The sequence below is a fragment of the Eulemur rufifrons genome, chromosome 7 (assembly GCF_041146395.1).
Source record: "Eulemur rufifrons isolate Redbay chromosome 7, OSU_ERuf_1, whole genome shotgun sequence".
Lineage (NCBI taxonomy): Eukaryota > Metazoa > Chordata > Mammalia > Primates > Lemuridae > Eulemur > Eulemur rufifrons.
The window spans coordinates 160,542,848-160,566,466 of NC_090989.1; the positions used below are offsets into that span (position 1 = coordinate 160,542,848).

The window sequence follows — 23,619 nt, forward strand, 5'->3', positions numbered from 1 at the left end:
GACAACAAATAAGCTTTACAGACTCAAATAAATACTAAGATCCCATGATCTCAAGACACTGAGTTCTAGTGTAAACTGCTGATACTACTCCCTAAGATACTGGAAAAACTGAGGGGGAGGGGTATTTTGTTCATCTTTTGTATTGGTAGGTAGCCTGGAGTGGATGTTAACCCAGCATCTGTTGGGGAATAAAATAGGAAATAAACTGATGGAGTTCTACTCTGCTAAACTGCTTTCCCTCCTCCCCGTGTGCCATTGACCTAAAACAAATAATGCCTCACCCTACATTTACTATAATTGACATCATTGTTCTAGCTGTTCTCCAGAATAAAATCTTAGGCAGTGCTTGCTTGAATCTTCTTGCAAAGAGCTGGAAAAATCAGGAACTACTACCCAACCCTTCCTGCCTTAAAGTCTCAGGGCTGAGGAAATACCATTACAATACAAGGAGTGTTCCCAAAGAATGAAGCTCTGACCTAAGGAGTTGTTTTGAAGGGTGGGGAGTAATTATGGTTTAACCTTATGCCTGGAACTTTCCACCTTTTAGCTAGTCTGCTTTCCACCATCCCTACTCACTCAGTTTTATTGGCTGCTCATTGCTAGACAAGTGTGGCTGATAATGCCAGAAAAACAAGCTCACTCAAATAACAAAATATTGGAAGAACACAGCTATTTCAAAGGAAAAATAACAGAGGATATCAGAAACAAAAATATTTGGACAAGTGAGTTAATAAATTTAGCCTAATAAATGTAATAAAAGAAATATAGGAACGTATTACCAGTAATAAGATGGCATTAAGAAAACTAAGCAGAAAGTTTAGATGTGAAACATAAAATAGTTGAATTTAGAAATACAATAACTTAGGGAATAAATAAATACTTGGAGGACCAGATTTAGAAAAAGTCTTGAAAAGGGGGACAGATAAATAGGGAAAAAAATTTTAAGGCAATGTGAAAAAAAAAAAATGAAACTCGAACATTCAGGTAGATAATAGCTCAAAGAAGAGTGTAAAAAAAATGAAGAGGGGAAAAGATTTGAAAAAGTAATTGAGAATCCTAGCTCTCTGGGAGGCCAAGTCAAGCAGATCTTTTGAGCTCAAGAGTTCAAAACCAGCCTGAGCAAGAGCGAGACCCCGTCTCTACTAAAAAATAAAAAGAAATTAGCTGGACAACTAAAAATATATAGAAAAAAATTAGCCGGGCATGGTGGCTCATTCCTGTAGTCCCAGCTACTTGGGAGGCTGAGGCAGGAGGATCGCTTGAGCCCAGGAGTTTGAGGTTGCTGTGAGCTAGGCTGACGCCACGGCACACTAGCCAGGGTGACAGAGCGGGACTCTGCCTCACAAAAAAAAAAAAAAAAAGATAGAAAAAGTAATTGAGATCTGTTTTCCAGAATGAAAAGACTAACCTCAGATTTAAAGGACCCATAGAACACTACAAAAGAGAATGAGGAATATCCCATCTACACACACTAAAGTGAAATGTAAGAATAAGAACACAAATTCTAAAAAGCTTACAGAAAGAAAGAGCAGGCTATATAAAAGAGTTTGACATCAGTTTTTCAATAGCAAAACTGAATGCAATATAACTGGAATCTTATTTTTAACACATCAATGGAAAAGAACTTAAAACTTAGAATTTTATATCCAGCCAAATTATCATTCAAATAAGAGGAGATGATAAAATTTCTTTAGGAATGGAAGTGCTCTGACAATTTTTATAAAAAGGCCCATATTGAAAACAAATTGAGATTTATGAAGAAAACTTATTTCATAGGTTAGTAAAATTGATAGTTGTCTTTATAAATTACTGAGAGTAACAAGAGAAAATACCCTTAATAACTAGAAATTAAAAGTTAATATCATCATTAATGGGTTGGCAGAGGATGGCAAGATCAAAGGATGTGGGAGCATATTGAAGTTCTTGTCTTACAGAAGATATCTGTAGATAATGAATTTTTTTAAAAGGAGGCTTAAACCTAAGACCTGAAACTGTAAGACTATTAGAAGAAAACATAAGGGAAACACTCCAAGACATTGGTTTAGACAAAGAGTTTATGGCTAAGACCTTAAAAGCACAGGCAAAAGAAAACTATATTAAACTAAAAAGCTTCTGCACAGCAAAGCAAACATAAACAGAGAAGAGACAACCTGTCTCTTCAATAGTTTGATTATTTGCAAACTATTTACCTGACAAGGCACTCATATCCAGAATATACAAGGAATTCAATCAGCAGAAAAATCTTATCTCATTAAAAAGTGGGCAAAGGACATGAATAGACATTTCCCAAAAGAGGACATACAAATGGATAACAGGTATGTGAAAAAAGTGCTCAAAATAACAAATCATTAGAGAAATGTAAATCAAAATCACAATCAGCAGGGCCTGGTGGTGCATGCCTGTAGTCTCAGCTACTTGGAAGGCTAAGTTGGGAGGATTGCTTGAGCCCAGGGGTTTGAGGCTGCTATGATGACGCCTATAGATAGACACTCCGCACTCCAATCTGGACAACATAGTGCAACCCCATGTCTTAAAAAAAAAAAAAAAGACGACATCTCTCTCCAGTTTGAATGGCTGTTCTGTTGCAGTTGATGATTCTAATCGTACCATCTCTGCTGAAGACAATCCTATGAGCTCTACCATCTCCTGTAGCACAAAGAACAAAAGACATTACTCTGCCTCTCCCAACCTCTGGCCTTAGACAAGGATGCAGGTTTTAGTTCTCAAAAAGTGGAGGATGTTTTAAAGAGACAGAAAATATTTTTTCCGTTTTTTTTTCAGGCCATTCCTTCTGTTGCAGGTGGAGTGCTGGTGCACGTGGGTTTGAGAAAAATTTCTCCAAAGATTAGGATAGAAAGCAGAAATTTATTTTACTTTTTACTTTTCCCAAGGTGGGAAAAGGGCCAACATGATGAAAAAGGAGTAAGGGGGAAAGTGTGTTGGCAGAGAGAATCAAGATATTCAGGCTTTTTCTTTAGGAATTATAAAAAAGGGGTGAAGATGATTTATGGCTGTAGCTGAGTTAACAGGGTACTCTGAACCGTTGTATCGTTCCTTAGATATTTTCCTGTTATTTCAGCAAGGCTGCCCCTTTCAGTTATTAGCACAACACTGAAAGGATGACCCATAAAAGAAAAAAAAAATTGATGAATGACCGTAGTCAGAAGTTCTGCTCTTTAAAGATTACTGTTAAGATTATAAAATAGGCCGGGCGCGGTGGCTCACGCCTGTAATCCTAGCACTCTGGGAGGCTGAGGTGGGCAGATCGTTTGAGCTCAGGAGTTCGAGACCAGCCTGAGCAAGAGCGAGACCCCATCTCTACTAAAAATAGAAAGAAATTATATGGACAGCTAAAATATATATATATAGAAAAAATTAGCCGGGCATGGTGGTGCATGCCTGTAGTCCCAGCTACTCGGGAGGCTGAGACAGGAGGATCGCTTGAGCCCAGGAGTTTGAGGTTGCTGTGAGCTAGGCTGACGCCACGGCACTCACTCTAGCCTGGGCAACAGAGTGAGACTCTGTCTCAAAAAAAAAAAAAAAAAAAAAAAAAGATTATAAGATAGAGAGAGAAAAAGTTACTAAGTACCTATCCGATGAAGGACTTAAGTTCAGAATATATTTTTTCAAATTCTCAACATTCAGTAATTAGAAAACAACTCAATATGTTAAAATTGACAAAAGGCTTTAATAGATGTGACTCCAAAGAGGATACGTGGCAAATAAGCATGTAAAAAACTGGAATTTTGAACCATGTGCTAAACCTCTATGGGCCTTCTGGTTCTATAGGGGGATTTTAAAGTAACTTTTAGGTTCAAAGGAATTTTCTTTTTAAAGTGATTTCAGTTCTTTGTTTTGCTGCTCTTGCTCTTGGGAGATCCTGATCTTTGTAGCCCAGTGCCCTGGGTTCCCCACCACCCACCTGAATGCCTTTTCTGCCTGGCTGGTGGACAAGGTGGGCAGGCAGATGGTGTCTCAACTGGGGAATTATGAGCTGGCAAGAGGGCTGTTCTGGCCTGTGGCTAAGTCACCATTGAGAGTTCTTTCTTAGAGCCATATTTTTATAGACTGCTTTAAGGGGAAAACTAAATGGAATGGAAGCATCTGTAGTAGACCATTTGAAAATTTTCAGTTCTGAATTAGCAGCTGTCATTCATACAGCATTTGTATTAGAAGTGAGACTAACACTACCTAACAGAATAACTTGAAGATAGCTAAAATGTAGTGGGTTCCTTTGAAGGAATCTTCACCCAAGGCTGTAATGAGAATAGGCGTTCAAAATGGGTATTTGGAAAAGTGGTTTTTATGTAGGGAAAGGGAAATCTCAGATCAGTAATAGGGAGATAAGTTGAAAACGTCTCTGAGCCTACGAAAAGGCTTCTTTCCTAAACCATATGGAGGAATTAATGGGAGGGAGTGCTAGAAGATAGTCAAAACAACATTGTTACAGTGTGTCTTACATCCTACACATTACCTGCCTTAACTTGGCTTCAACTGATTGTGCTCAGTAGACCAAAAGGGATAATTCTACCACCTCTCCTCCTATTTTTTCATTCCTCTGAATGCACATTGGGGGAAACTTTAAAAAAGAATGTAAGAACAATTTAAAGGCTTTCCCAGTTAGTGACAAAGGGAAATGAATGATTCAGATGGTGAACAAATGGTAGTGGCTTTGTAAGGCATCTTTGAGTGAGAAATTAAAGACCGAATTGAGAGAAATGATTATTCAATTGTCTACAAGGTTTTATTTTTTATTTATGTATTTATTTATTTTGAGGCAGAGTCTCGCTCTGTTGCCTGGGCTAGAGTGAGTGCCATGGCGTCAGCCTAGCTCACAGCAACCTCAAACTCCTGGACTTAAGCAATCCTACTGCCTCAGCCTCTCGAGTAGCTGGGACTACAGGCATGCGCCACCATGCCCGGCTAATTTTTTCTATATATATCTTTAGTTGGCCAGATAATTTCTTTCTATTTTTAGCAGAGATGAGGTCTCGCTCTTGCTCAGGCTGGTCTCGAACTCCTGACCTCGAGCGATCCACCTGGCCTCCCAGAGTGCTAGGATTACAGGCGTGAGCCACCGCGCCCGGCCTATTGTCTACAAGGTTTTAAACATAAAACATTTTGAGTGATTTTAGGAATTTTTAAGGGTAATTTTGACTTGCATCTAATCCTTGAATAATTTACAATGCCACTACATCAAAATGTGGAACCAGATCTGGTTACATCAGACTTAAAGATTGACAGCATTCCAAAACGATTGAGTGCCTTGTTGAGAATTTCCTCTAGAGAGTTCAAAGGGTCCATTTGGGCCGGGCGCGGTGGCTCACGCCTGTAATCCTAGCACTCTGGGAGGCCGAGGCGGGTGGATCGCTCAAGGTCAGGAGTTCGAGACCAGCCTGAGTGAGACCCCGTCTCTACTAAAAATAGAAAGACATTATATGGACAACTAAAAAAAAAATCTATATAGAAAAAATTAGCCGGGCATGGTGGCGCATGCCTGTAGTCCCAGCTACTCGGGAGGCTGAGGCAGTAGGATCGCTTGAGCCGAGGAGTCTGAGGTTGCTGTGAGCTAAGCTGACGCCACGGCACTCACTCTAGCCTGGGCAACAAAGTGAGACTCTGTCTCAACAAAAAAAAAAAAAAAACAAAAAAAAAACAAAGGGTCCATTTGCATGCTTGTTTTTCTTTTCCCATTTTGACCTCTAAAATAAATTTCTAGAGGTAGAAAAATCATTTACCTCAAGATAATGCTCATGCTCCTTTTAAGGTGGTTTTTTTAGGCTTAAATAAATATGATAGTTTTTAATCTGTTTAGAATATGTAGGAGGACCTGAGACATTAGGATCTTTCCTTTTTGTGTAAATATTTAATAGTTCCTTTGATCAAAGCAATGGGTTGTAAACTCTGAGTGTTGCCAGTGTTTCTGGTAAAGGCAAGGGCAGAAAGTAAAATTACGAGGTATACTGTCCCCGTAGTATTCTGTCAAGCCATTTTTCTTTAATTATGTCCTGCAGTTATTTCATGTAATAAAATGTTTGTTGCTTGGCTGTTGGCATTTCAGGACAACTTGAGTAGAATATATTCTTTCCCCTTTTTTTAGAGCATACTTAAATGCTCATAAATTAGAGTGACAAACTTTTATGCTACTGTTTTTATTTTTTCCTTAGGATTCAAGGACGTATTCTGGACACAGTATATGTTTCTTATTGGAACATCACAGATTGTGATAGAGCTGTGGCAGCAGAATCAGAAAAGAAGGGTATCCCAGAGAGAGACACGATTTGATAGGGAAAGCCTCTGGCTCTCACACATCTTCCTATATCCAACTGATTCTTGGTCCAAGGGCAATATTTATTATATTCCGAGGCCAAATGTAAAACAGTATTCATCTATTTTTAAATTGTCAGTAACTCTTTTAACTTCTAAATGTAACTATATTAGAATTTTGAAAACCTTATAATTGTTTTGGAGAATTTCTAAGTTTCATTAGAAAATTTCCTTTGCTTACATTTAGATATCTTCTTATATCCCTCTGGCAGTATTTGTTTAAAATATGATTCTGAGAATCAGAATGTACCTACTTAATTCTTTAAGTTCTTTGTTTGAAATTATTGCTCCTCTTAGAGATAGATAAATGCCTTACTAGATTAAATCGGTATAAATTACTTTGGCAAGATTTACAAATATAAGGTGATTAGAAAAGGAACTGAACTTTAGATGATTTTGATGACTGTTGTTTAGGAAACAGTGCTGCTGAAGCACCCTTTCAGTACTGTGAAACAAGAACAGCAGAGAAAATGGATTGAAGAATTGAATAAGCAAATAGAAGATGACCGGCAAAGAAAAATAGAGGAAAAAATTATATATTCAAAGGTAACTTATGAGGTTTAATGTCTGTAAAATAAAAAAATAATAATTTCAAAGTCTGTAACCATATTAACCTAGAGGTATTCTGAAACTGCTTGACAAGACCAGAGTATTCAAATTATTCCACATTTGCCCGTGGGAACCTGTTTTCATTGAATGCATTTAATGTGATTTTGCATTGCTGCTTTTAACTAACTTTTTAGAAATTTCCTGATTCTTTGAATTTCTCATTTTTTCCATGCTAGTTATCTGAATGCAGAAGGAATCAAAACAATACAATTTTGTTAATTTTTATGATTCTTGTTCTGGTTTTGAGTGATTTTTAGAAATTATGTTTGTTATTTAGGATTTTATGTGAGAATAACTGGAAAAATTCTTAGCAATTCTTATTTGTCTTAATTAGGGTGAGGAACATGACAGATGGGCAATGCATTTTGATTCATTAAAGGGTTATCCTGGTTCTCAGTCTCAACTGTCCTCTCGATCAACACACAAACAACCAGAGTACTTCTGCGTCTCTCCTGACACTCAGGAGCTGGCTGATACCAGCAGTGTTTTTACACCTACAACTGGGAGCCAGGTTGAACCCTCAGAGGAGGAGCATATAGCAAAACCTGTTAGAGATGTGGTTATGGTAGACAATCAGAGAACAAAGTAAGTTCATTCTTATGTATTTATTGGTTTTTAAGAAAATCTTCGTGGTTTGATAGGACTCTTAGTCTAATTGGTTTCAGATATGGCATTTTTCTTTGAAATAGAATGGTTAGTAGATTTATCCAAAGCAAAAATGATTTAGCTTGTTGAACCTACCTTTTTGGGATTTATTGAATAGCTAATGTATGTATCTTGCCAGCTTTCTCCGTTCTATGACTGCTCTCTTGGACCCAGCTCAGATTGAGGAACGAGACAGACGTCGACAAAAACAGTTAGAACATCAGGTATTGCATTGTAAAACATTGTTATTTGCCTTAATAGGTAATATTTATGGCCAACATATACCTAAGTGAATGGAAATTAAAATTCTGATCTAAACTTACAGCACAGGTCCTGTCCAGTCCTGTGATGAATCTAATCCCTGCCCCATCTGCATTGTGCTACTAGAATTATGCTTATGCTGAGAACTAGACAATGTCACATACTATAGCCACCTGCCTTCTAATAGACAAAGTCTTTAATATATAAGTTGTATAAATTTGTACTGTCTCGGGTTAGTATTGGATGTTTTTTCATCAATTTCTTTTTTCTGAGTTCTGTTCAGGATGAGAATTATAAATAGTTCTTTGAAAGAAAACTATAGGGGGTTGAAGTAAAATTATGATTAAGAAATCTAGCAGATTAATATAAGCAAGGCTAAGATTAAAACTCCAATTTTAATCTAATACTAAAGGGACTTAAACGTCTGAATGATTCTTTAAAACCTTTGTTATTTGATGAATTTGGCATAATGTTACCCTTAGTTCAGTGAGCAGACATAGAGCAGCTGCTATTTACCAGGCACTATGCTAAGCACTGAACTTACTTCTTCAGTTGTTTTTCTGTCATTTCTCCTAACAGCCCTCCTGGAATTGAAGAAAAAGCATGTATTTAAAAGTTTCAAATAGGAAGTTAAAAGAGAGAGAGAAAGAAAAAGCATGCAGAACTTGACACAGGACAAGTGGGAGATGGCAGAAATGCATAGGAAATTTGACATTTCACTTCACTCATATACATAATACTTTCTGTATACCGATAAAATTTATTTTTGTTTTTTGTTTTTTTGTTTTTTTTGGAGACTGGGTCTTGCTTTGTTGCCTGGGATAGAGTGCAGTGGTGTCATCATAGCTCACTGCAACCTCACACTCCTGGGCTGAAGCAATTCTCCTGCCTCGGTCGCCTCAGTCTCTCAAGTAGCTGGGACTACAGGTATGTGCCATGGTCCCTGGCTTATTTTTCTATTTTTTTGTAAAGGCGGGGGTCTTGCTCTTGCTCGGGTTGGTCTAGAACTCCCGACCTCAAGTGATCCTCCTGCCTCGCAAAGTGCTAGGATTACAGGCATGAGCCACCATGCCTGGCCATGATATAAAACTTTTATTTATTTTTTTAATTTCAATTTTATTTTTTGTAGAGACAGGGTCTTGCTATGTTGCCTAGGCTGGTCTAAAACTTCTGGCCTCAAGTGATCCTCTTGCCTCAGCCTCTCAAAGTGCTGGGATTACAGACTTGAGCCACGGTGCTGAGCCTGATAAAACTTATTTTATTCTACAGTCACCGAACAAATGGTTCGTGGATTCTTATTTGTGACAATGATTTATGTGATTGTTTATGACTAGAAAGCCATCACTGCTCAGGTAGAAGAGAAGCGCAGAAAGAAGCAACAGGAAGAAGAACAAAGAAAGAAGGAAGAACAAGAAGAGGAGCGTCGCTTAGCACGAGAACGAGAAGAGATGCAGAAACAGTATGAAGAAGACATACTTAGGCAAAAGCAAAAGGAAGTAGGTATTTATATTCTAACTTTTAACATTTTAGAATAAAAATGGATATGTTTTTAAAGGAAAAATAACCAGAAGCTGAACATTTCTATGTATTTTGAAATTATGAAGCTATATGTGGAAACATTAAACCCCTGTGGTGAAGAAAGTTAGGAAAGTAAGAGAGAAGCTTGAGGTTTTATTTCACATTATATAGCTCACAAATGCTATACTGCTTTGGCTTTTTCTTTCTGCTAAAGGATGAGGTCAAGATAAGTTATCATAGGACAAAGCAAAAGCTACCCATATGCTTGATTTTTATCTACTAGATACAAGGGGTTATCTATGCTTCATTTCTAAGCAATTATTAGTGTAATTTTTCTAGTTAAGAGAAATGATTGGCCTTTCACTTGCAAACAGGTGCACATATTTGCAGAATGACTGGCGGGGAATGATGATACAATTTGTGGTCGTGTTAGATGTTTCCTATGTGCTAAATGGCCTTTGATAAAAGAGTAGATATCTGGTTGGCTGGAAGAACCCCTATATTAAGTGGTGCAGACAAGTTGAGTATGGTGATGTCAAGTGCCATGTTTGAGCTGACCTGACAGAGACATTCAGCTGCTAAAGATTTAAAGGTTTAAAGAGTAGAGCACAGGTTCTGCATTTTCTTGCCTTTTCCCAGTTGGCAGCCTTTAGTCCAAAAGTGGCTGATAAAGGGAAACATGGTCTGGGTTCCAATTTCCTTGAGTTGAATAGGCTGAGCCAGCTACTCCATGTGGCAACCATATACATGAGGAAATCAAAGTATTATCATTTGCTTGAACTGTAAGAAGTGGCTACAAACCTTGTGTTTTACCTTAACATTTATTTTTAAACTCAATAGAATTATGATAGAATTGACCATCAGTTTTTGTTTTTTTTTTTTTTTTTTTTGAGACAGAGTCTCACTCTGTTGCCCAGGCTAGAGTGAGTGCCGTGGCATCAGCCTAGCTCACAGCAACCTCAAACTCCTGGGCTCAAGCGATCCTCCTGTCTCAGCCTCCCGAGTAGCTGGGACTACAGGCATGCGCCACCATGCCCGGCTAATTTTTTCTATATATATTTTTAGCTGTCCATATAATTTCTTTCTATTTTTAGTAGAGATGGGGTCTCGCTCTTGCTCAGGCTGGTCTCGAACTCCTGAGCTCAAACGATCCGCCCACCTCGGCCTCCCAGAGTGCTAGGATTACAGGCGTGAGCCACCGCGCCCGGCCGACCATCAGTTTTTGATAACTTTATTAGTATAAATTTGAAATGGATAAAGAGAGTTCTCTCATATTTGTGATTTAATGTAGCTGTAGAAAAAGATGTTAAAATGTCAGCTTCAAAAGGGCAGGAACTTTGTCCTGTTGACTGTTCTACCTCTAGTATCTAGACCAGTATCTGACAGACAGGAGAAGCTTAGAAAATATTTACTGAGAGAATAGTCAAGTCTGTGTTTACTAATTGTATTTAATAACTGTGTACATGTTGTTATTGATAGGAAATTATGACTCTCAAGACAAATGAGATTTTCCAGACAATGCAGCGAGCACAGGAACTGGCACAGAGACTAAAACAAGAACAGAGAATCCGAGAATTGGCTCAAAAGGGACATGACACTTCTAGATTGATTAAAAACCTTGGTGGTAAGCGCTTAACCAAAATTTTATTTATAGTATTTTTTGAAGATGATTTTTAAAAATTGTTTTTTTTTTTTTTTTGAGACAGCCTCACTCTGTCATCTGGGCTAGAGTGCAGTGCCATCGTCATAGCTCACTGCAACCTCAAACTCCTGGGCTCAAGCAATCTTCCTGCTTCAGCCTCCCTAGTAGCTGGGACTATAGGCACACACCATGATGCCTGGCTCATTTTTCTGTTTTTAGGAGAGACGGGGTCTCGCTTTTCCTCGGGCTGGCCTCAAACTCCTGAGCTCAAACAATCCACCCGCCTCGGCCTCCCAGAGTGCTAGGATTACAGGTGTGAGCCACCACACCTGGCCAATAGTTGTCTATTTTATACCTTTAATACATGTATTAACTAAATATTTTTAGAGGAATTTTAGACTTTAAATAATGTAACTTTAGAAATGTTTATTTGGAAAATTGCTTTAAAAGTAGAACTAAATAAGGTTATACTTTCTGCTATCTTTTCACATTTTATGTGTTGCTCACAATAACCCTGTGACATAGGTAAAATGTATACTTTTGTGCCCATTTTTATAAAGAAAAAAATAAGTGATCTCCCTAAATTTAGGAAGGGATAAGAATGTTGGTAACCTCTTGTAAGAAAATTTAGGTTAGCTCTTCTAAATTTTTATTACCATGTTCATTCTGATTAAACTAAAAGTCTTGTGAATATTTCAGTTGCTGCTATATAAAATTTCTATTAATATTCCTTAATGTCATTTTTATCAGATAATTTATTTCTCATTGTCAGTTGATACAATACAAGTGGAATATAATACATCCACTAACAACATTTCAAATTCAAGACATGAATCTGATGAAGTCAGTGGTGAACTGAATACATATATCAATTCTGCAGTTTCTCGTAAGAAGGATACTGGTGTACAAACAGGTATTTGTATAGAAATTGTGATTTAAAATTTACTTAAAATTAAAGTCACAAATAAAGCAATTAAAATTAAGTTAAAGTTTAAAAATTAAAGAAATTTGAGGTTTTCAGTAAGATTGAGTTAGAAAATAAAGGGGTAATAGCTGTGTTGAGATGTTACATACCATAAATTTGTCCTTTAAAAAAGTACAGTTCAGTGTTTTTTGGTATGTTCAGAGTTGTGTAACCATCACCAGAATTTTAGGACATTTTCATCACTTTAAAAGGAAACCTATTAGCAGTCCCCTCTCTCCAGTTCACTTTCTGTCTTTGAATATTTGCCTGTTCTGGACATTTCGTCTAGTTGGAATCATACCATATGTGGTCTTTTGTGACTGGCTTCTGTCACTTAGCATAGTGTTTTAAGGTTCATATGTTGTAGCATGTTTTGGTACTGCATATCTTTTTATCACTGAATTTTCCATTGTATGGATATTCCACATTTGCTTCATTCATGAGTTGATGGGCATTTGGGTTATTTGTACCTTTTGGCTATTATGAATATGCTATGAACATTCATGCACAAGTTTTTGCATGGACATGTATGTTTTTAGTACTTTAGAGAGAAGAGAATTGCTAATTCATATGATAAATATGGTTAGCAGTTTGAGGAACTACCCAACAGTTCTCCAGAGCAGCTGTACCATTTTACATTCCTACCAGCAATGTATGAGGGTTCTGATTTCTCGGTATCCTTGCCATACTTGTTATTCTAGTGGCTGTGAAGTAGTATCTTATGATGTGGTTTTGATTTGAATTTCCCCAGTGACTGATGATATTGAGCATCTTTTAATGTGTTGGTTTTAAATTTTTAAATAGGTAATAAGTTAATACCTATGTTGGGTATTATCATAGGTCTCCATGATCATGAGGCCCTTCAGCCTTTCAGCCCTCCACCTGCCTTGGAAATTTTTTTTTAAAAATAACTTCTAGGAAATCTTTTATACTTTTTAAACTAGTTACAAGTGGACTCTTCTGTTAGTCCTTGGGCATTCCATGGCAACTTAAAAAGAGACAAAAACCAATTTGGTTGGCCATAAGTTAGGAGATGATATTGTCTAAGCCACTCTGGAGTTGGGTAGCCTCAGACACAAAATGTTTTAAGGAAATCCTTTTCCTAACAGTACTGTATTCTGCCAATTAATTTTAGACTCTAATACAGTACCAAGTTAGCTGCATGGTATGATGTTAGATGGTGTTAGTGATTGTGTGGCATTGTGGGTATACTCAGTGCTACTGAAATGTATGCTCAAAAATGGTTAAGATGGAAGTTTTTGTGAAATTGGAACCTTTGTGCACTGTTTGTGGAAATGTAAATTGGTGCAGCTGCTATAGAAGACAATATGGCAGGTCCTCAAAAGATTAAAAATAGAATTACCATATGATCTACCAATTCCACTTCTGGGTATATATCTCAAAAACTGAAAGGAAGGCCTCAACTAGATATTTGGACACCTCTGTTATGCACAGCAGCATTGTTTATAATAGCCAAAATGTGGAAGCCACCAGTTCATGGTCAGATGAATGGATAAATAAAATGTGGTATACACACAATGGTTCAGCATTTAAAAAGGGAATTCTGACACATGCCACAACATGGATGAACCTTGAGGACATTATCCTGGGTAAGTCAATCACAAAAAGGTAAATGTGACTCCATTTATGTGAGGTATTTAGAATAGAAAATTCATAGAAACAGAAGATAGAATGGTGGTTGCTATCAGCTGGGAAGGGGAAATGGGGAATTGTTCTTTAATGGGCATAGAGTTTTAGTTTTGAAAACTTAAAAGAAAAGCAGTCTTAGAGGGCAGTAACTAATAAAATTATTGGTTAAAATGGTAAGTCTTGTTATATTGTATAATACTTTTAAATGAATCATCTGAAACTTTTTTTTTAGATGACTTAAATACAGGAATAGTCACCAATGCAGAATCACATTGTGGATCATTAACAGGGAGGGAAATCATAAATTGCTCATCTCCCGGGATTTCAGCAGAATTTAGTGGAGAGTTTAACTCTAAGAAAAACAAGCAAGAAATAAGTCAGGGTAAAGGAGCTAACTTAGAAAAAGAAAATAGTTGGTATAATGACCAGTGTAATCAGTTTGCAAGAACAGAGAAACAAACAAAACACATGAAGAAATGCCATCAAAGGCCTGATTGGAATATAAATAAGCCACTCAAAAGGTATATTCCAGCATCAGAAAAGTACCCTAAACAGCTTCAAAAGCAGAGAGAAGAAAAAAAAGTAAGAAGGCGGATGGAACTGCTTCATTTGGTAGAAAGAAATAATCCTGGACACCTCTCTCAAAATAGAGGCACGTCACCAGAAGATTTTCATTCATCTCATCAAGAAACTGAGTCAAAGTTCAGGTGGCATCTAGTCAAAAAGGTAAAACTCTTCTGTCTTTAAAAAGATATGCTTAAGTGTAGGTATTGATGTTTCTAGATTCAAAACAGTGTTCCCCACATGCATGTTTTGATAAGGCTGTTTACACAAGAGTTTAACAGAAATTTGCTTTAGTTTGTGTTAGGGGTCAGCATACTCTACAGCCTATGGGCAAATCCACTCTGCTGTCTGCTTTTGTAAATAAAGTTTAGTAGGAACACAGCCACGCTCATTGTCTATGGCTGGCTTCATTTTACAGCAGAGTTGGGGAGTAGAATAGAAATCGTATTGCTCAGAAAGCTGAGAACATTTACTATGTAGTACAGAAAAAGTTTACACTTGAACAACTTCTGTAGGATGAATGCTACTCTATTCAAATACCCATTTAAAACGCTTGTTGATATAGTCAGTCCAGAAGACAATTTGGGAGATTGGTACTTACTGGATTAGTCTAACTGGAAAAATAAAAAAATCTCTGCTCCATTGGGCATTGTTACTCAAATATTACCCTCGGATTATTTCAACAAGTAACCACTAAAAATATTTGTGGGGACATATAGAAATGCTATGGATTTTTTTCTGCATTTATTTATCCATCTTTTAGGAAGAAGAGCCTCTGAAAATTAATTCATGCAGCAAGGAAAGGTATGTTATTTAACAGATTAATTCCATAGCCAGTTGTCATTTTCTGTGTGGGACAGAAATAGCACAAAACACCTACTCAATATGATCTTAGCCTGGGCAACAGGGACCCTGTCTCTTGAAAAAAAAAATTTTTTTTTAACCCTCAAAATCTAAGTGATATTAGGCACATACATATATGAAGACAGTAATAGGAAAAGATATGGCTTCCAGGTGAGAGGTTTAAAGAATAGGGTGGCACTTTCACTGGAGTTGGACTGAGCCTGGGCAGCAATGTGGGCAAGTTTCCATTATCTCCATACTTAGCTAAGCCGTTTTGATTTTCCAGGTATGTCAACAGTGGAATAGGCATTTTGATTGGATGGGGGGTGGGGTGGGAAATGACTGATAGGACAGTGAGAAGTTAATAATGGCAGATTTAGAACCATTAGAATTTTTATTCTTTTGTACATGAACCAGCTGGTTTAGAGTTATCTCAGAATGGGGGCCTAAAAAGCAAGTTTACTTCAGATGATTTTATGGTGAATTATCTAAGGAGCAGTATTAGGCTCAAATTAAGCCAGCCAAGCACTGATCCTCAGGATCTAGTTATTTAATTCCCCCTTGTACTAGAGTACATATATCTTAGCTAGTGCTAGTAAAAACACAAATTAATCTCTTTCTATTTTATGGAGTTATTGTAGAACTTCCTTGAGATGTTAGAGGTACATTTAAAATAAATTAAAATGTGATTAAAGAGATATTTTTGAATTAAAGCTTCAGTCTATAATTGTTTTGTTTTGTAAATAGGTCTCAGTCATCACCAGTTCCAGCAGTGAAAAACAGAACCCAACAAACTCAGACTAATCCTTTACACTTACCACTAAAAAACAGTACCTTTGAAAGAGAGAATCCAGTCTCAGGAGGTAGTGAAACGGAATTATCACCGGGAATTTCTGAACCATCCCATTTTATTCCCTATGTCCGAACAAATGAGATCTATTATCTTGATCCAGATGCACCATTGTCTGGGCCTTCAACACAGGACCCTCAGTACCAGAATTTACAAGGTAAGTGTATATAAGTATTGTTACTGTAAAAAAAAAAATCGAAGATCAGTGTGAACTCCCAACTCCTAAATTTAACTTCCAAATTAGTCATTTCTGCCCTTTGTTCTAGAAAGTCTTACTAAGGGTTGCCCTACTAAGAGTTGCCCCTGGAGAGGTGGAAATAATTCCTGAAATGTTGCTTAGTACTTTCCTGGGATACGAATTTATTAGTGAACCCTTAGAGTACTACAGTATACAGCTATATCATTATTAATGTATTTGACTTTTGTCACTTTCATCTGGCTTCAGACTGTGACCAGGAACAGCAGCAGTTATTTGACTGTGACCATGTCAGGGATCCCCTTCTTAATCCTAACTTGGTGAGAAACAGGGATCGACAGCAAGCAATCCTTAAGGGACTTTCAGAACTGAGACAGGTAAATAACCTTTTCACCAAGTGTATATGTGACTGTTCTTTTTGTAAGGGAGAATTGAATGGCTAAGTATTTTATGTGGCTTTACTGCAGCCCAGTTTTTAAGGAAAAAAATGGGACTTTCCTTGGATTTGTTTTCCCATTACCATCTTTAAGAATATTTTCCAATATGACATCATGAGACAGTTCTAATATTAAGACAATTTTATTGAGTAAAAAATGCATACATTTGAATGGTAAAACATGATCAATAAGACCCTAAAACCAAAGACAAAAAATACACAATTATGCTTTAATAAATTCTCAGCAAATAGCCCATGCTTTTTAAAAAATGTGTTGCCAGTGTTTAGAACAGAACATTGACATCTGTCCCAAAGAATAATATAATTCAGTGTGAAATTATATGTATAACCTTACCAGACTACTTTTTCTCCCAGACCAGTTGTGACTTCTCATTATCTTAGTCTCATATTACAACAAGTAAACATTATAACTTTGCTCCAAAGCTATAACCTATCCCCTGGACTTTAATGCTTGCAAAATTGGTTCTACAGGCAGTTTTGATTTGTTTATATACTTTTTATTTGGGAAAAATAAGTTGTGCTGTTAGAGGGAGTGCCCTTTCCCACATTCAGTCATTTACCAACTTTCTGTATTTTACAATGTTGGTTCAGATATTGCTTACCCCATTCTTTCCCTCTATAATAGAGCTAGAAAATCAGTCCACTTTGGCCCATTTACTCATGTGAAGACAAACCAATAACAGGGTTATTAAGAAAGTAATAAAGTGTCCTTAGTTTTTTAAATGTTAACCGTGGTTAAGTAAACTTGAGAGTTTTATATAGTTTAGCCTTAGTAACTAACTCACACAGTAAAGATTTGACGCAAATTTTCCTTTACAGTGAACAAGGTGTTTTTTTACTTCTAGCTTAACGGAAAAAAAGTTGTGAGGGAAAGAGTGGTGTGTACATTTGCCCACCGATACAGTACCCAGTCTTATTTCAGCAGGGCCCTTGTTTTAGACACTAAGGTTAGAGTGCAGTCAAGATAACCATTTTAAGAGCACTTGGGGGGTGGGGATAAGGGAGGATTTTATCTTATTATCATAGTTATGAAATTATGAAAAGTCATCCCTATTGGTTTTTATCCTAAAAATATAATCTTACAAATATGTAATAGTTACATAGTATCCAAATGTTTAGTGTAAGAATTACTGAAAAATTTTTTGAGTAAAAATTTAATATGATAAAGATACTCTATCCTATCCTGAGCTACTTATGTAATATTTTCCAAGTACATATAATTCTAGATTAACAGGACAGGAATATGTAATATAGGAGTCATTTGCAAGTTGGCTTGCACAGCTTACTAACGTATCAATGTGATTTCAGGGCCTTCTCCAGAAGCAAAAGGAGTTGGAAACTAATTTCATGCCTTTAGCTGCAAATCAAGAAGAGAATTTTAGTTCTTCGTTTTAAATGTAGAAAACCAAATCCTTAACATTTGATTTGTGTCTTCCAAATTATAAAATGTGTTCATGGCTCGACTGGATTTTTCAAATAGCCTAGATTTATTTTTTAAATGCTCATTAAAAACTTGTACATTACATATAAGTGCTGTACTTTTAAAATATAATAAATAATTTTTTGTAAAAGCTTAGTAAAAAAAATTTTTCTGCTGTGTCACAATCTGAGTATTTAAGCCCTATAATAACACTTTCTACTTACCTTATTATAGGCTGGAGTTACTGACCTATTAATGTTCTTCCATACTTTTTATGGAACTTACTAACTGAAGTACCACTCATGCATTTTGTTCTACCAGAAGTACTTTTGAGGTACCAAAGGTCTGTCTGACTTACCAACATATGTAGACTAATTTTTTACTAAAATTCATCTTAGGCGCTGGTGGAAATTTTTTTCTTTCTCTAAATCCTGTTTTTATGACAAGCTAGTAAGGAAAGGCAGTTGTTAGATTTCCACCATATAATTTCAAGTATAGCACTAACGTGCTTAAATGCTAATTACTACTACTGAGACCACCTCAGAAATGTATTTCCATTTTTCTAAGACTACCAGTTTAAAATCTAAAGTTTGTCCATTGCCTTTGATAAACAGAAACCTATCATCTTTTGAAATATAAACATAAATTTGGTTAAATCAAAGATCACACAAAGCACTGAAAATTATCAAATATTCTCAAAAAGTTATCAGAATTTTAGTGACAGGCAGTTTTTACATGGCTAAGCCTAAAGATAAAAAATAATGCTGCTTGATAGTGAGTCCTGTGTACATAGTTTCTATTACCTAAATGAAACTGCTTTGTTAGATAAATCTTCAGGTATTGAGCCAAAATCCTGTAAATATTTATTAACATCATTGGCTTATACCTGTGTAAAAACACTATATAAAAGCTTAAATCAAAATAAATACAATAGCTGAAATTCATTTCAGCAAAAGTAGTTTTGTATCATCTGACATTAGAGGAAGAAAAAGCCATTGCTCTTTACCATCCTTCTGCAAACATCTGGTTTTACATATAAAACAGGCTTCAATTTGAAGCTCAAGTACAAGCCCAAGTACAGGTGACATACAAATGTAAAACTTAAAAGTGCCAACATGAGATAATTCAAGTACAATATATGTTAAAAATATATATATATTTATTTCAATTTTTAGATGCTTCAACTGTTACAGGCCATCATGATTTAAATAAGAGAAAAAAAAACATTTGGGAAAAGGACAAGAAACCTTTTTTTAGAGAATGAAATACAAATTGTTAATTCACTTTTAAGAAACAGAAAAAGTCCACAACAACCTATTAAAAAAAAGTTACTGTAATTATTTCTCTTTTGAATATGGCCTGGAAGAATCACTTTTTCCCCAACTTAATGGAGATGGAGACTTATCTGTATCCAAGCTTTGAGTATAAGCAGATAAAAAGTAATTTTCATTTTCTTGAGACTGACTTGATGAAAGGGCATATGGTGTCCCCAAAAATGTCTGATGAGTGAGAACATTAAGATGACTAAACTGATGGGACATATTTAATTGACTGTGATAAAACTGAAAGTTGCTATACAAATCTTGTTCTGTTGAATTGCTGTTCTCTCCTTCAGCACCTACTATATGAATAGGCGCTCTCTCTTCAGAATCAACTTGGTAAGTCTTATCTTCTAATAAACTGTTTTGCACGTCAAGAGACGACTGTAAATCAATTTGAATATTCGTTTTTTGATCTGTTCCACGTGATCCTTTGGTCTCTTTCGCCAATATTTCTGAATGAAAATTGCTGTATACTTCTATTTGTGAGATTTCATCCCCTGAATCCAGAGACATATCCTCTTCATCCTTTTCATCGTTTTCTAAAAGAGCTACATTTAAAAAACAAAAAGTCCTCCTCTATTGAAATACACAATTTGTTTAAGTTTGAAAATTATACACTACTCACACAATATAACGCGTCAGGGTCTGCAAGTCCACAATCCCTTAAAGCTTGGTCTTCTGCCACAAGTTCACTTAGTCACAACACTCACACTAGGTGTGAATGTCCAGATAATCCGATGCTAAAAGCTTCTGCGAAATGTGTTCACGTTTAATGTTGGGAAATCCCAACTCCCAGCTCCAAAGGGGTTAATGTCAAAACAGCATCTAAAGTTATACGGTAATTCAGTATTTGACAAGACAAATATGAAATAAAATTTGACATCTAGCTTCACTGGATTACTAAACTGCTTTATCATATGTTTGATCATCTCTGCTTTTCAATCAAAAACAAAAGTGTATTTTTCATTTTACATAAAACCTGGAATCAGCAGAGGTCATCTCAGAAAAGACTAAAGCTATGATAGCCCTGTCTGGTAATTAAATTGCCTTATATATTTGGGGAGATTTAGTAGCCCTATCTCCATATCTGGTTTTCTACTTTTTTCTTAATATGACCCCTTTGTTGACAACAGCAGCCAATAATGCTTCCATACTCTCAAAGAGAAAATGCATACTCCGTAGTATGTACTGTCTATAGTACAGACAGAAATGCATAATCTATAGTAACTAACAAACTTGTATTGACTACAGTATAATAAATGAGGAACTCTTGTGCATGCTAAGTACTAAGAATAAATCTCTTGAAACATTTTCCCTAAGGCTATTTACACTGAGGTGAGTGGCTTCAAAATAGGCCATTTCATTATTTCAAAATAGCAAAACCATTGCTCTTTTTCTCTATGCCCTAAAGAAAATGAAAACTACTGAAAAGTTACCTGACTGCGACTCAAGAGTCTCATTAGCACCAGGCAGTGGAAGGTTTTCTTCTGTGACTGAGTTGTGATAGCCCACAAGATTTTTAAAATTTTGCATAAAGTCTTCAGCAGTTGCAACCACTATTCCATTCTCTGTGTAACTGGAAAGCATCTTGACGTTCTTCTCTTAAAAAAAAAAAAAAAAAAAATTCATGTATAAAGCACTGAAAATATGCATGGGTAAATAACAATGCCTGCCCCCCAGCCCTCATAAATCCTTTCTTCTACATTTTCAGATCATAGCTTAACAGTCAACACCCACCACAGCCCCACAAAATCCTTTTGTCCACATTCCTATATTCATAGTATAAAGCTTAGAGTGCTCTCTTTACCTGTTAAAAAGACTATGTGTCGTTGCTGTATGTTCTGAGCCTGAAGTCTGATAAGGCAATCCAATTCTGGAGCATTTCGAGTTTGTGAATCACAGTGGTGGTATGACAAAATTTCAACCAGATGTTTCTTCTGATAGACATTCAGAAGTGTCAACAGACTTAGAGCTTTAGCATTCAATCTGTGAAGTTATTAAGCAGTTCAGTATCTGGGTCTGCACTTTTGAAATTTAGTATGGAAATTTTTGCTAGGAATTAAAACCCTAATGTCTCAATTAAGGCTACAAATGACAACTGCACTGCTTTAGACCGTTGCCTGATGCAGGGGTGATTTTTAGGAGAGAGGATGAGCAAAAATTATGTGACCACATTAAGTCCAGTGGTTTCTTGGTGCAAGGCCTGAGGGCCAGCTATTTAGCTTAGGCTTAAGTCTCAATCATTCTACTTACAAAATAATAAATTATAGTTACTTTTAGCTTTACTAACTTACCAACTTTAAGGAAGGACTCAGGACCAAAAAAAAGTATATTTTTCCTTCAAAAAGTATAATACATGGCTCTGAGCTATTTCTCTATACTGCAAGGCAGGGCAACAACTGAAGAAATCAGTGGTGGTTGTCAGAAAGATGAGGTTACTAATAACTCTAGACAAGCCACACCTTTGGGTCTCAGTGTTTGTTCTCTGAGTAAGACTTACCCTAAGCCTACTTCACAGGCTTTGAAGATGAACAAGTTTAAAAAAGTGAATTGCTACAAAAAGTTTAACACTTTAAAATTATTTAAGACTGAATTTTCTGAAGAGTATGCCATGGAATATTAATAGGTATTTCAAGAAATAAGTTTTATGGTCTAAATTTAGGAAATGCTGATTGACACAATATAAAACAAAATTCTTAACTAGAGTTTCTCAGATCCTTTAATGGGTAAGCACATTTTATGGGCTCTACTAGTAGAGTCTGAAACTCATCTGATTACATTTAGTCATTTGTGTAATCTCTCAAGTGATTAGTGCTCCAAGGACCTCACTTTGAGGAGTGACTTCTAGGCATGTTAGAAATTACATGAATGAATGTCCTAACAATAAATCCTCATATGGTCAAGATTAACCCTTGTCCAAAAATGCGACTTTATTAGCTACTTAAGGTAGTCCTCAACTGGGAGAAGACGTGACCTAACTGGCATATACAGTTCAATTTAGAGAAAAAAAAGCTAATCATTACACAGGTTGATTATTCTAAACCCACAAGTGGCAAAGATTAAACTAATTTTACCTATACATATAACTAGAAATTTCAACAAACTTCTAATTAAACAAGAATACTGTTTGCTCTTACAAAGGCTAGAGTAATTCAGTGTCTGTACTCCCTTATGGCTGGCTACAGACATCTGTGAAAACTGAGGAACATCCATAATCTACAAATATGGGAAAAGAAAGAAATCTTGTGAGCACAATGTTAAAAATCAATAACCATTATGTAGTTAATTTTCCAAATCTTACCTGCCTAGTTCCTTTAGTTTTTTCTGAAATTTACAGTGGACTTTCCATTGCCATTTTCCTTCTGGAGTACTAAGTTCTTCAAGGAATGTCAAAAAATTTTTAAGGTTCTCTGTTAGAGATAATGAAGTTCATTTTTAATTCAATAAATAACAGTTACTCCACAAGTGAATTATGGAAGAAGTGCTTGTTCATATTATGTAGAAACACCTACTCTCCTATGTATTATTTTCATTTCTCTTCTTTCCCTTCTAAGGGAGTAAGAGCTACATATCCCTAAAGCTCAAAGAACATAACCTCTATACATAAAAAAGTTGATGACAATGATGACAATAACAAACCAGAGGTGATCCAACTGCAGCAGGTGCAGAGAGACTTAACACCAGATTTAGAGGAAATGATTTATAAGACTAAGAAAATGGGAAAGAAATCTGAGGTAAGAAAAGCTAAGGAAAAGATTGAAATGTAGTAGTTATCTGGCAATGGCAGAATATGTGGACAATACATTAAAAAGTGTAAGAGTCAGGAGAGAAGTTTCATGCTTAAAAGAACACATCATCTTACCAATTGTGACAACCTCTGGATTTAGAATTGATTCATCAGACACGATAAAACCACCAGATACAAATAATTCATTGTATGTATGATTTTTAACATCATCCAGGCTATCAACACCAGCAAAACTAACAGAGGGGAGCTTCTTTAAAGTCACCAAGCCAGGTACCTGTTTAAATACCAAAATAAAAATAGAAATAAGGAAGGATAAGGGAATGAAATGATAGACTTAAGTGTGAAGTAACCTATAGGAAAAGTCTAACAAAATGCATTATGGCTCACCTATCTATATTTAGTGCGTTGCCTCTGGAAAGCCGCACACAAAAGTAATATTCCCAACATAATTTCTCAATATATAAACCAGTATTTATATACTGGGACCTACAATGAACAGAACACTAAGGAAAAGGAGCTGATAATAGACCAGAAAACACAAAATGGACAAATGTCCTAACTTGTCTGTAATGGGATACTGCAACAGTCAGCAAAGGCTTAAAA

The 23,619-nt window shown here is 36.1% G+C and overlaps 2 protein-coding genes across 18 annotated transcripts in view; one reads left to right on the top strand and one right to left on the bottom strand.

Moving 5' to 3' along the window:
- CCDC66 (coiled-coil domain containing 66) overlaps positions 1 to 18,105 on the top strand; it is a 40,305-nt gene extending 22,200 nt beyond the window's left edge. For 6 of the 12 annotated variants that reach the window (XM_069475913.1, XM_069475917.1, XM_069475910.1 and 3 more), the window contains 11 exons: positions 6,742 to 6,873; positions 7,271 to 7,521; positions 7,721 to 7,805; positions 9,177 to 9,338; positions 10,840 to 10,984; positions 11,775 to 11,915; positions 13,849 to 14,342; positions 14,944 to 14,984; positions 15,771 to 16,030; positions 16,319 to 16,446; positions 17,835 to 18,105. In XM_069475913.1, coding sequence (XP_069332014.1) covers positions 6,742 to 6,873; positions 7,271 to 7,521; positions 7,721 to 7,805; positions 9,177 to 9,338; positions 10,840 to 10,984; positions 11,775 to 11,915; positions 13,849 to 14,342; positions 14,944 to 14,984; positions 15,771 to 16,030; positions 16,319 to 16,446; positions 17,835 to 17,921 — 1,926 coding nt within the window. In that variant the 3' untranslated portion in view covers positions 17,922 to 18,105. Of the gene's footprint in view, positions 1 to 6,630; positions 6,874 to 7,270; positions 7,522 to 7,720; positions 7,806 to 9,176; positions 9,339 to 10,839; positions 10,988 to 11,759; positions 11,916 to 13,848; positions 14,343 to 14,943; positions 14,985 to 15,770; positions 16,031 to 16,318; positions 16,447 to 17,834 lie in introns of all 12 variants that reach the window. The other 6 variants (XM_069475915.1, XM_069475916.1, XM_069475918.1 and 3 more) reach the window with 5 other exon arrangements.
- A 1,087-nt stretch (positions 18,106 to 19,192) lies between these two features.
- Positions 19,193 to 23,619, bottom strand: part of TASOR (transcription activation suppressor) — a 48,732-nt gene continuing 44,305 nt past the window's right edge. For 3 of the 6 annotated variants that reach the window (XM_069475903.1, XM_069475902.1, XM_069475900.1), the window contains 5 exons: positions 23,131 to 23,290; positions 22,570 to 22,678; positions 21,076 to 21,254; positions 20,705 to 20,869; positions 19,193 to 19,816 (listed from right to left, as the gene is read on the bottom strand). In XM_069475903.1, coding sequence (XP_069332004.1) covers positions 19,284 to 19,816; positions 20,705 to 20,869; positions 21,076 to 21,254; positions 22,570 to 22,678; positions 23,131 to 23,290 — 1,146 coding nt within the window. In that variant the 3' untranslated portion in view covers positions 19,193 to 19,283. Of the gene's footprint in view, positions 20,094 to 20,704; positions 20,870 to 21,075; positions 21,255 to 22,569; positions 22,679 to 23,130; positions 23,291 to 23,619 lie in introns of all 6 variants that reach the window. The other 3 variants (XM_069475906.1, XM_069475905.1, XM_069475904.1) reach the window with 1 other exon arrangement.